The 14,230-nt window shown below is 32.1% G+C and overlaps 1 protein-coding gene across 1 annotated transcript; it reads right to left on the bottom strand.

The window, feature by feature from the left end:
* Positions 1-507: 507 nt before the first annotated feature.
* Positions 508-13,381, bottom strand: LOC134690752 (5'-deoxynucleotidase HDDC2-like). The gene is made up of 6 exons (XM_063550807.1): positions 13,224-13,381; positions 10,344-10,468; positions 9,432-9,534; positions 5,011-5,079; positions 1,933-2,071; positions 508-818 (listed from the first exon to the last, which is right to left on the bottom strand). Exons 1-6 carry the CDS (start codon positions 13,281-13,283, stop codon positions 727-729), a joined length of 588 nt encoding a protein of 195 aa, XP_063406877.1. The 5' UTR covers positions 13,284-13,381; the 3' UTR covers positions 508-726.
* Between the last annotated feature and the right edge of the window lie 849 nt (positions 13,382-14,230).

Raw genomic sequence — 14,230 nt, 5'->3', positions numbered from 1 at the left:
GTGTCCCCAGTACATGGATGCCCCACTCAAACTATCATTTTCTATGTTCAGTGGACTGTGAAATTGGGGGTCAGAACTCTAATTTATCATTAAAAATTAGAAAGATCGTATCATAAGGAACATATATACTAAGTTTCAGGTTGATTGGACTTCAACTTCATCAAAAACTACCTCGACCAAAAACTTTAATCTGAAACTGGAAAGACGAACGAACGAACGGACGCACAGACCAGAAAACATAATGCCCCTCTACTATAATAGGTGGGGCATACAAATCAAAAACCATCAGACAATCTTATTTTGTTAAAAACAGAATATAAACATGATAAATGAACACATTATTATATAAAAGGCTGTGCAGAGGTTGAAATTAGTAACACAGTACCAAACTTTTAAATTAACATGCATAAGGACATTAACATTTTACAATAAATTGCCATGGGCAAATTTAAGTTAGTACAAGCATCCTCAGGTCTATAACTTGTTTTGGCTTATGTGTTCTCTGCATATTATACCCCTAAAGAGTGGTATTAAACACCATCAATTAATCAATCTATGATGTTGATTTGACTTAAAGGGGGATAACTTATACAAATTAAATCAAGGCAGTTTGAGAGCTTCATAAAAATTGAACACAAGCTGTGCACCATCATATGAAATAACAAATAAATAAAATGTTTGCTGCATTGTTAGCTGGAACATGATCAAAAGCAATTTACATTAATATTATGTCCCTTCTGTATCTTTCTCATGATACTGTGCTCTGGTGTCTTCTAATTCCTTCACCCATTCTTGAACTTGTGGAGTCTTAAATTTTCCTAAAACAAAAATAAATTCAATATAATACACATTATCAGCTTTTTATATGTTTATATACTGTAAATTCAGAAATTATTGCATACATTTACTTTTGCGATTTTGTCATTTTAGACTAAAATGCTATTTTAAATTTTACGATTTTGTGAAAAATCCTGTTAAATTCATATAAAATATTTCAAAAGGCGAGTTTAAATTATTGCGTTTACAACTCAGTCGCATTTTTCGCAATAATAAAAACCTCGCATTAATTTCTGAATTTACAGTACAAGATTTACAGTAGTGACAATGTTGTAGTTAACTTTGAAATCTTCCACATCAAACTAAAGGTTCTTCTGCAATAGACTCTCTCTAACATTGTGGGCTACATATATCTAGAGTGTTGATAGATCACAAAATCTGTTTAACCCCGTCTCATTTTTCTGCCTGTCCAAAGTCAGGAACCTCTGGCTTTTCTTAGTCTTGTATGATTTTTAATTATAGTTCATTTATTTTTTGGAGTTTAGTATGACGTCCATTTTCACTCACCTAGCACACATTTTTATTAGCTCACCTGGACCTAAGCCTGAAACCCTCCAGGTGCAATAATTTCTTGCTGCATTGACCACCCATTGGTGGCCTAGGCTGTTATCTACTCTTTTGGCAGGTTGCTGTCTCTTTGACATATTCCCCATTGCCATTCTCAATTTTATAGAATAGTTATATAACTCATGACAAAAATCTCTTTTTGTGATTATCCTTATTTTATTTATGGCAAAATGCACATTTTTCAAATATTTAATTGAGTAGAAATTCTGAAAACAGTACTCCAAATCCAGCAATCAATTTTTTTTCATCAAACCAAGTACATTAGATGCCGTCTTACTATGGATTCATTATTACTTGTTGGATAAAATTAAGAATGGAAATGTGGAATGTGTCTGATACTGATACCAATTTTCATGGATTTTTATGGTAAAGATGAACTGCGAAATTAAATGTTCAACCAATAACAAAAGGTATGCAAAACTTCAGTAAAACCACAAAATTAAATTTCCACGAACATGAAAGTTTCCTTAATCCACTAAAAATGTGTAATCACAAAAATAAGTTAATACACAGTAACTATATACATACCTTTAGTACTATCAAAAAATTCTTGTAAAGATCCTGGTTTCTTGGCTAATTGTTCATACTCATGTGCTTGGAATATCATCTCAAACTTGTCTAGATCCTTCACAAACACTGCTTCTGGTGTCGTCTGGTGCTCATATTCCTATAAATATAAACAGTCAAACTTTCATTTTAAGGTGGTACCTAACACTTCAGGGAGATAACTCTGTAAAATCAACTGAATATTAAATCACATTGTATTGTTAAGGAATATTAAGCTTCTTAATTATCAAAATTAGTTTTGTCAAACTGCTATCTATCCAACCATTTTTTCCGAGAAAGTGATTGGTTCAGGTTTTAATTCTGAAATTTTGATATTTTTTTCAAAGGGTCAAAGTGAATATTTTGTCAAAATTTTATGAAAATTAATAAACGAGCCAAATTAATTTTAGTCAAGGTGTTGGGTACCACCTTAACAATGTTTGATGATTCTGAGTCATTTTTAATACGTTTTTGTACTTAATGTCTGTCAACCAGATGCTCGGCAGGGCCCAGCTTCATATACAACCACAGAGGTTGAACCCTGAACAGTTGGGACAAGTATGGACACAGCTATGACATGTATGAATGTGGATTGTGATAAAATAGTTGACACAACATAGGTTTCTGACACGGAATTAATGTGGTCTAAGAACTTAAAAACTTTAAAAAAAATTAATTGGACATTTACCTATATGTTTATCATGATTATGGTCCAATATCCAAAATCTAAATACATGGTTAGATTCAGCATATCATAAAACCCCAAGAATTCAATTTTTGATGAAATCAAATAATGTTCAATTTTAGACACTTTTGACCTCAATGTGGACCAAATTGATAACCGGGCCAAAATATGAAAAGTCTAAATACATGGTTAGATTCAGCATATTGAGGAACATTAAGAACCCCATATATTCAATTTTTGTTGAAATCAAACAAAAAAGTTTAATTTTTTACCATTTGGACCTTAATGTATATGATGTAGACCAATTTGAAAACAGGACAATACTGTGCAATTTAAAATTTCTTGCTATTGCTCAATATTGTGCTATTGAAAACTTCTTGCTATTGCGCAATATTGTGAAATTAGATATTGCTTGCTATTGCACTATACTGTGCAATTGAAGATTTCTTGCTATTGCACAATACTGTGCAATTGAAGATTTCTTGCTATTGCGCAATACTGTGCAATTGAAAATTTCTTGCTATTGCACAATACTGTGCAATTGAAGATTTCTTGCTATTGCAGAATACTGTGCAATTGAAAATTTCTTGCTATTGCACTTTACTTAATATAATAATTTTGGACCCAGATTTGGACCAACTTGAAAACTGGGCCCATAATCAAAAATCTAAGTACATGTTTAGATTCAGCAAATCAAAGAACCCCAAGAATTCATTTTTTGTTAAAATCAAGCTAAGTTTAATTTTAGACCCTTTTGGCCTCTTATTCTTTGGGACCAAAACACCCAAAATCAATTCAAACCTTCCTTTTGTGGTCATAAACCTTGAGTTACAATTTCATAGATTTCTTTTAACTTATACTAAACTTATTGTGCAAAACCAAGAAAAATGCTTATTTGGTACCTGTTTTTTGGCCCCTAATTCCTGAACTGTTGGGACTAAAACTCCCAAAAATCAACCCCAACCTTCCTTTTGTGATCATAGACCTTATGTTAAAATTTCATAGATTTCTGTTTACTTATATTAAAGTTATTGAAAAAAATGCTTATTTGGGCCCTTTTTTTTTACCCTAATTCCTAAACTGTTGGGACCAAAACACCAAAAATCAATCCCAACCTTCCTTTTATGGTCATAAACCTTGTCTATAAATTTCATAGATTTCTATATACTTTTACTAAAGTTAGAGTGCAAAAACCAAATGTCTTCGGACGATGATGACAATACTGACACCAACATATTACCAATATAAGACCAAAAAAATTTCAATTTTTGCGGTTGTATAAAAAGGGGCTGTAATATATCTCCTACTATCTATATCATTTAGCAGCCATTTGATGAAGATGAGAAGTACAACATATTGGCTAGCTTGGGATGTTTGGTCATCATGATAGTACAGTTGCATTTTTCAATATGGACATTTGTTCTTTAAATAAGAAAATTTGCATTTTTTTTATGACATTTGAGCTTTATTAACATCACATTTAAGTTAGATCACAATAAATAATAAATACATGTATCCAAAACACAGCATATTCATGTAAAATTGAGAACGGAAATGGGGAAAGAATCAAAGAGACAACAACCCAACAGATGTAGGGAAGATGTATTTATATACAGGTGCAAGACTTAATCTTTTGTCAGATAAAAAAAAAATTATACTTTAACTTCAAGAGGGCAGATGGAAGCTAACTCCTTATACCAAGCATAACTATTCCTTAAAAGTAGACATACACACGAAAACATAACACAAATTCAAACAAGCTTAGAAAAACTTTAATGGTTAGATTTCCTGAGAATTTCATGCATTTGATGAATACAAGAGAAACAAGTGAAAGTGAGAGCTGCTGCTCACTGATGATTCCCCGCCCAAATATTTTGGTAAACATGAGGTTTTTGTGTGAAGAATCTGCAAAGGCATCATACTGTGTAGCTGACTTATTTAAACCCTGAAACCAAACAGAATGCATGTATTGTAGTTACTGAGAAAGATCTGAGGAAAATTTTCAACTAGGCTATCATGTGTAAAATGATACCAGTCTGTAAACAGGAAGTTGTTGAGTGACCAATCTGGAAACTTTTTTGGAATAAAGTTATCTCCCTTTGTCTCCATGTAATAAGAAAATTTGCACAGAAATTTACTTTTAAAACAGACCTCAAAACTTATCAAAATGTAGTGTTCTGAAAAGTATTCTTCTGTTAAAGCCTTGTATAATGCAGCACATTGATCTACTAAAGATCTTTTTTAGACACCCTCCATGGAATATTTAAAAAGTTAGTATGTCATATATAAGAAATAAACCAGATGGTCTGACAACATGGCAGCCAATGCCAATGGAAAAATGGAATTATTATTTGGTATGTCTATGAATTACTTACCTCCCATAAAGAAAACAATTCTTTACTTAAATCTTCACTCACTAAATCTGATATATGCTTCATAGCCATCTACAAATATAACGCCCAGCATAAACAAATTACAAAATTATTAAGGCTTTATAATCACCATTAAATTTTATGTGGGAGGGAAGAAAGGGACTTTCAAAATTGCCTTACAACAAATGCCCTTTTTCAGGATTGGCACCTTGCCCTTTGAAATCCTAGCTGGAACATTGTCAAAGAACCATTTTTTAGATAATTTTGTGTTATGGTAATAGATTCATGACCCACATTTATCAATAAATGACAATTATACTTCCCTTCCTACCACCCATATACATTTTATAAAATAGCCCAAACAATCTGTAGACACAGAGATATGAAGAGTCAACTATTATGACAACAAGGTTAAATTTTTCATCATTATTGAAGGTTGTATGGTTGTTTTTATTATTACTTGCATAAATCAAATTCATTCAACAGACTTTTGGTGGACAGTTGTTTTATTGACAATCATACAGCATCTCCTTATTTGTTTCCAAATGTGTTCTAAGGGAGACAAATTCTGTTAAGCAGTCACTCTTGGTCACCCAGAGGTATTAATTGAATGATTTATTCCTTAAATCACTTTTTTAAGTAACAATTTGACCAGATATGTTGCAAGTTAGTGTAGGGCCTAACTAAAAGTATGTGCGTTTACTGATTCATGCAGTTGCTGCATATACAATGATATATAGGATGACCCTTCATGTCAAATGACAATGTACTGAATCTAGGATAATGACATAAAATCACTTTTTAAACACTTAAACATGTATAAATTTGGTCGCACACAATATCATTTTATAACATAATCTGAAAGTTGAAACCTTGAATTTTAAAGGAAAAATACTCCTGGTGCTTGCCAAATTAGATGAATTTTACAAAACTGTTATTATCACATTATTTCCCCACAAATTCAAAATTTACAGACGAATGACTGCAACAAAGGCATGAAACTTGCTACTGATCCCAGTGGCAGATCCAGAGGGTGGTGGCGGGGGTTCCTGGGGTTGGTACCCCCCTTTTTTGGGGCCAATCAATGCATTTGAATGGGGACATATAGTTGGAACCCCCCTTTATTCTAGGTTGGGACCCCCCCCCCCTTTTTAAATGGCTGGATCCACCCCTGTATACTAATATAGTCTTAACCTGTATAACAAAACTATTTGTACATTATTTCATTGGACAGATTTTAGTCCAAGGTTGTTTTTCTAATATTATTTTACATCTAACCACCTTTTATCATTAATTTTGTTCACTTGTTTTTGTGAATATGGACCATAATTTGCTATTGGGCACCGTTTCCTATAACTATAGAAAAGTGATAAAATGTGAATTACTGTAAGAAAAGTTGCAACTACATCTAAAGATGCCATTATTTTTATCAACATACAAGTGCATGCTACTCTTCCCTAGAAAAAAAATTAAAATATACGAATTTCAAAGATTCTACAACCGTATTTTTGTGTCGTTTCTCAAGTTACTTTTTGCTTCCGAAGAGCATAACGCTGACTGATTTATAGATAATAGTCACCGGCAAATTCGTAACTTTTGCTTTCAAATAACAAAGAACATCGACCAATAAGAATAGTGAGAAGAAAATGCCGAGAACTATAAGTATTTATGTAGCAGATGGAAGAACAGTGGCGTGATTTTTGTGTCCGATATCATAACGCAATTTTTAAATGATGTAATCTGCTTTGTTGTAATAGAATTCTTAAAAACAATATGCAAATATGAACTCTCGCGAGATGTTCAAACAGGTAAATCCGAGATGATTTACATTCTTGTTTTGATCTTCAGAATAATTAAGTAAGAAAATTACGTTGTCGTTATGCGTTACATTTCACACAAAACAGAAGTCCAGTTATTTATTAAAATTGTTTTTGTCCTTAATTTCTAACCATTTCCGGTCATACGTGAAACATGTGACTAACATGTGATAACGCCATTTCGGCCGGATGTACGAAATACTAGGTCTAAACATTGTTTTTGTTTCCAACGGGATGTTAGCAAACATAATCTGTAGACTTGTTTCGTCTTGTTTAAAAGAGGAAAATACAATTGTCAAAGAGATTGCGCCGGTGGTCTGTTATTTTTCCTATGTGCATAATGTTACATACGATCCTGTGTGAAAATAAATGCCCAATGACTTGACAAAATCGATTTCATATTTGACAGACGTTAGAACACACTTCGTTTCCCGATAATGATGTGAAGAGTCCTTGGAAAAATCAATTGAAATTACGTCTCTTATCATTGTACCAATACTCGTTGGATTGATTTAACTTCAGCAGTAAATATTACTGGATATTTTAGGTGAATAAATATAATTTAATAAAAAATACATGTTAATATACCGTTACACTTGGAATGTACAAAGTTGGAATCTTTGTCACAGTTTTTAATTAATATTTTTTATTCATGTTCTGCAAACACTTATCAGAAACGCAATAAACTTGTCAAATGAGTTGTAAACTTTTACCATGCATGACTTGAAAGGAAGTACTTTATTGATTTTAGCCCACTAAAGTAGGTTAACATGTGGAAACCATGAAGATAGTGTACAGGTCAGAAGTATCACATTGTGCCTATTTTAAAGATTTTAATTCCAAGTTAAAATATGGATTTTAAGAAAAAGTATACTGTTCAGATTATTTTAAGCAGATTTTGCAATAAAATAAAACTAAAAATATGCTTTCGGTTTCTTATGGTTTCCTGTCAGGTTTAAAAAAAACTTTAATATAACATTGAAAATAGATTTTAAATATTAACATGAAGCAAGTAACACTAGTAATGGTGTTTATTTATGCCTTTTGAATTATATTGTGCAAAATAAAGAAAATAAAGATTGGTTTCCTGTTTGGTTTCATGTCACGTAAACGGTGAATCAAAATGTATCAATTTTTTCTCGAAAAACTCAATTGTTCCATTCATACTATTCTAACACCAACACAACCCACAAAATAAAAGTTAAAATTTTAGGACTTATAAAAAAGGATACAAAAAGAAACCAAAGGCCGAATACCAAATTATGGTCCATATGTCTTTTGATTGAGTGAGCCATTTCAATTGATATTTTTTGGTGTGTCTTTTATGTTGTGATGTAACACTATTGTTTTAGGTTAGGGTGAAGGCTGGCACCTATTAAACATCAAAACCTGCTGAATTTGTTTGCACCTACCTTAAGTCAGAACCTGATGTTCAGTAGTCGTCTTTTGTTGATGTGATTCATACATGTTTCTTATTTCTATTTTTTTATATAAGTTAGACTGTTGGTTTCCAATTTTGAATGGTTTTACAATAGTCCTGTTCGAGGCCATTTAAAGCTTGCTGTTTGATGTGAGCAAAGGCTCTGTGTTCAGGGTTTCCGCTGGCGGTCGCCATTTTTGCAATTTGCAAAAAAACATAATTGTTGCAATTAAAATTCGTCATTTGCGATAGAATTTGGCGAAAGGAATATAAATAACAATTTCTTCTCATCTATCTTGTTTATTTGCTTTTTTTCGGATTTCTCGGACTTAACCTGATCAGACAACACTCGGAATTTACCTTGAACTCGTTAAGATTTTGTCAGAAAATCAATAAACATCTGATTGCATTTTATAGCACTTTTTAAGCACTTAGAGTAAATGTTTATTTGGATAAGCGCTATATAAGCACTGTAAATAATAATATGTTACTTGGCAAAGAAAAAAATAAAGTGGCGAAAAATTTAAAACTTTTATTATTACCTTTGCATGAACACCTTTAATTTGGCGGAATTTAGTTTGGCGATTTAGTTCTGTCCGCGAAAATAAGTGAAAATTTGCACCCCACGAAAATAACCCGCTATACGGTATTTGTATGTTCAAAATTTTGGTAAAATACAAAATCCAATTTTTTCTTATTTGCTACTTAACTGAGAGATTTAAAAATCACTTATTACAGTAATTCATCTGTATGTTGGTTTAGTATCAAAGGTCAAGTGAGATTACCCTTTAAAAGAGGTTCTGACATTGCACATTGCCAATTACATCCAGCAGGGTCTGAAAGTGACCCTTATTGATGCCATAACGAGTTGGTTGACCATTATAGAATATCAGTTTCACAGATGATAGTGGATATGTTTCTAAAGACATAAATTCAATCCTGTTCCATTTGTTGCCTTTTCACGACTGTGAACCACTGAATTAGCCTATTACCAGGTTTGTACAAACATGAGTTAAACAGTAGTCTTTATTTTTTACTGTTGTATTTTGTGTACTTTTGTTCGCTGTCTTTTTTCTCTTTTACCCATAATGGCATGGCATTTATTTTCAATTTATGAGTTTGACTGTCCCTCTGGTATCTTTTAGAGGCAGGTTTTACTGTATATCATATTCTATATATAGACTTACTTCTTCTCTTATATGTTTCTCTGATTTGTCAATACGATCAGCTGGTGTCAGATCTCCGACTATACTCTCTGCCATATCATGTACTAATGACAACTTTATACATCTGAAATATATCAGTATACAAGTAGTGAATCTAGAACTGAAGAAGAGCATGGTTAACATGATTAATGTTTTCAAAAAGGGCACTTGGCCTGTCGAATATACCTAATAGGGCACATAAATAATACAGTAATTTACATATTCAGGGCTCACACTACTTCAGAATCATAGGGAGAAGTTACTTTTCTTTTTGAAACTGAGAGGGAGAAGTGGTGAAATTTTATTTTACAGTACTGGTTTGGCTAATTGCTGAAGATCTGATGTTATTGTTCTGGTTTGGCTAATGCTGAAGATCTGATGTTATTGTCCTGTATTTATGTGATCTATTTGATTTTTGGATAATTGTTTCGTTACCAATCATGCCAGATCTCCTTAACTGATAAGTATGTGAGATCCATCAAACCACTTTACATTTTGTTTTAACTAAAAACTTACATCACATGTATGTTTCAGAAGAATACATTATTTTGATTGGATAACAAGGCTTGTGCGTCACACTATAAACATTCTCCTTTATATTTAAATGAAGTTTTAATATTCATGATGACACATGCTACTACAAAAAAATCCACAGGTTATGCCATAGAACCGATCTTTTAGTATGTTTATGATCATAGCGAAAAAATGTAATTAAAAGCCTGATAAGTGTTCATCCCATTTGTATTGTTTAATAAATAATATTTTTTTAGTAATTTCATACGAGTGTAAAAGCGTTGACACTGCACACATTTTTAGATACAAAATGTACTTCGTTGATGCTTTAAACCCCAATGAAATTACAAAAAGAAGAATTCAAATTCTAAAAACCAATACTTTTCTTTGTTAAGCCCTGTACTGGGATCCACCAAGAAAGATAAAGTAGCCATTCTGTACATGTGATCAGATACACTCTCTGGTTCTTCAACATGTTTCAGCACCCAACCTGTTCTCTTTACTCTCTGAAAAACATAAATAAATTACAAATGTACATTATGAGGGAGGGTGGGAGGGAAGGAGGGGTACTGATCCCTAAATCCAGAGCTTAAAAACACAAAATCCCAAAATCCCGGGCTTAAAAAACACAAAATTCCAAGGTAGCGAAATTTGAAAAAAGAATTCCCAGATCCCTAAAGGGTCAATCTCAAAATCCTGAGCTTAAAAACACCCAATCCAGGAGTCCCAATAAAGGTCCTATCCCCCCTCCATAACGATATCATGTCATATGATTTGATATAAATATATATATGCCATAGAAACTGAACATTTATTTTCATAATTTCGTCAATGCAGATCAATGAAGTCATGAAATTTATAGTCTTCTATTTATGTAGTTATGACAGTCTGGGGTACTACTTGTACAAATTATTTTTATTTACTTGAAGAAGTAAAAATAAATATACACATATAAGTGAATTAATAATGTTTAAATAATCTCCCTTTAATTTTCTAAAAAAAATACTTATTTTTCTTACAATCCTACAAATATTCTCAAGTTTTGTGATGCAAAATCAGGGCTTTTATAATTTTTCCCAGGTTAGCTCATATTTTTTAATTAGAGTTCAATGTTTCATCTCATTAATTCAACAAAAAAACTGATTGCGCAAAGATCTTAAGTATTTGCTCAAGGCCTTCAAAAATTGCTCCTTGGGGGCTTGTAAATGAGCAGTGTTATGAAGATAACAGACAAATGCATACCTGTCAACCTGTGACGATGAAAATGCAGGTCATGACCTGCATTGAAGAATCAAATCTCAGGTCATAACGCGTACGAATTTTTTCGAGCTGAATTTCAGTATTTATGGTACATTTTCTTACAATGTATATCAAAGATACCAAAACATCAATACATGTTCATTTGAAATGGGATTTTCATTGCCCATGAAATTACACTTAAATGTTTAGTAAAGACATCTGCAAAGGGCAGATAACTTAAAATTATATTAGAGTAAAGAAATCCTAAGAATTCAATAAAAGAAGATAGGATGACTTTTTTACTTATACGAGTAAAAAAATCTGAATGTCTGAGGGACATAACTCAGCCAATATTTTTTTTTACCTATAAAAGTAAATAAAATTCACTTGTATAAGTAGCCTACAAATTTACTTATATAAGTATATTAATATTACTTCTTCAAGTAATTAAAAATAACTTGTACAAGTAGTACCCCTGACTGTCTGACATACATGTTTCTTGTTTCTCGTTTTGTTTTGCGTATTGTTATGCTTTTACTTTTCTACATTGGTTAGAGGTATAGGGGGAGGGTTGAGATCTCACAAACATGTTTCTCGTTTCTCGTTTTGTTTATATAGATTAGACTGTTGGTTTTCCCATTTGAATGGTTTTACACAAGTAATTTGGGGGCCCTTGATACTGTAGCTTGCTGTTCAGTGTTGAAGGCCGCAACTTGACCATAATGGTTTACTTTTATAAATTGCTACTTGGATGGAGAGTTGTCTCATGGCACTCATACCACATCTTCCTATCTACATATAATTTTTAAGAATAAGATGCTAAGAATCACAATCCATGTCAACATCTAAATTTTACTGTTTGTTACAGAAAATTTTGCAATCTGACTTAAAATAAATATTCTATTTCCAGGTTTCAGGTACACTGTCATGACTGTCCCATGCAAGAATGTGATAGGGCTCAAATTTCTTAACCTGCTTAAATTGTGTGTACCTTTTCCACAAAGTTTGATGGTCCCAACAAAAAACAAACTAAATTGTGGTTAGCTTCCTGTATGACACAGAAAACCTTCTTCTCAATTGTGATTTCACAGACTAATTTTTACTTGCCATGAGCAATGATGGGTGCCACTGGTGAAGAAGAAACTATCAACCTTCCCAGAATGCCTTACAAAAAATACAAATGGGATCAATTCAATTATTTAAATGAGACAACTTTCCACCATGTCCACCAGAGACCAAATGTTGTTCAACTTAGATAGCAACTATAGGACATGTCAGGGCTCTTTAATATTACACATGTGCCTTGTAATACAAATGAAGGGTATAGGTTTTGTTCATTGTCAAAGACCATAAAGGAAAAAGAGGGTTACCAATAGTGGAAATCTCTACCTCATTTTTGTATCTTGTAAATAGTTGTCTCAATGACAATTATACCACATCCTGTTCTATAACATTGTATAAGTACCAACACATTTTAAAGTAAGAACATTTTCCTTTCTTTCAATACATCTATTTGAGTACATAATAGGTATGCATATGTCATGTATGTATACAATTTGGAGTTTAGTATGGCGTTCATTATCACTGAACTAGTATATTTGTTAATTAAGGGGCCAGCTGAAGGACGCGGCGCCTCCAGGTGCGGGAGTTTCTTGCTGCATTGAAGACCTGTTGGTGACCTTCTGCTGTTGTCTGGTCCATGCATGGTCGGTTTGTTGTCTCTTTGACACCATTCCCATCTCCATTCTCAATTTTATATATGAGCATGATAAGTATACCAACACTTCAGAAAAAAAGAAAAAAAGGAAATAAATGATGTGTTTGTTTAAAAAAAAATGGGAGAGGTGGATTTTTTTATGAGGTAAGTTATTCTATATATTTAATTTTCATCAACTGTAAAAAAAAAAATGGAATTTCCAAGTTTTCAAACATTGTCCATTTCTTTTAAGTCCATGTCATTTTAGCAAGCAAATACTTTTCATGATTTTCATTTTAAAAGTGTGAACTATTGTGATTAACAACCTTAAGTTGTCCCATCAATGACATAAATTCAAACAACTTTCCAATATTCGATTTGGCCATATTTTGTCAACAAACTGGTATTTTCAGTAAGCTTTCAGTAGACAAAGAGAGACAGTTTAAATCGGATCCAGTCATTTTAAACCATGTGCTTCTGGTTATGATAGGCCAATCACAGTACTCGTTACATAAAAATCTAGCTACGAACCCTACTAAGAGTTACATAAAGCAATATGTGCCTATAACACCAAATTATTGTTACCCCCCATGAATCTTACTAACGGTAAACGGACAGAAAGTCACAGGACAAAAAGTTACAGTACATAAAGTCACAAATTTGATAGGACAAAAAGTCACAAATTTGATAGGACAAAAAGTCACAAATACAAAATAAGACCTCTGGAAATAAACTTAGAACTTATCGATTATTTAAACCAAATTTTTAATTTTGAGCCTTACTTATTGAAATTACCATATATTCAAAGATGTGTTTTAACAAGATTTAGAATTGGAGCTCACAAACTTGAAATAGAAAAAACTGAGTCGTTATTTTAATATTAAACTAGAAAATAGAATATGCAAACTCTGTAATGAGGAAATAGAAGATGAGATGCATTTTCTTTTAACATGTAAAACTCTGGATAATGTTAGAAATCCCTTTCTAAGCAAAATATATAGTAAAAATAAAAATATGTCAAAACTTGATAACAAATCTCTTTTTAATTGGCTGATGGGAAATGAAGATAAAAACATTTTGATAATGATCAAATATGCATTTACATAAGTTATTTCTTTTACATTTGATAAATTATTAGTATATACTACGAGGTGTGCTGTCCAATAAAGGGACCAGAGTAACAAACTATTGGTCATATTGTATTATATATGTTTATTATTTACAAGTTGCCTGCTTCATTTTCTTTAATATTATATCAATCAACTAAATCAAAATCAATCATATTATGTACTTTGTTTAACCTATTTTTAATTTACTTTAAACTATGTTTGAA

The sequence above is a fragment of the Mytilus trossulus genome, chromosome 11 (assembly GCF_036588685.1).
Source record: "Mytilus trossulus isolate FHL-02 chromosome 11, PNRI_Mtr1.1.1.hap1, whole genome shotgun sequence".
NCBI classification, from domain to species: domain Eukaryota; kingdom Metazoa; phylum Mollusca; class Bivalvia; order Mytilida; family Mytilidae; genus Mytilus; species Mytilus trossulus.
This window is presented reverse-complemented; position numbering and strand designations above follow the sequence as displayed.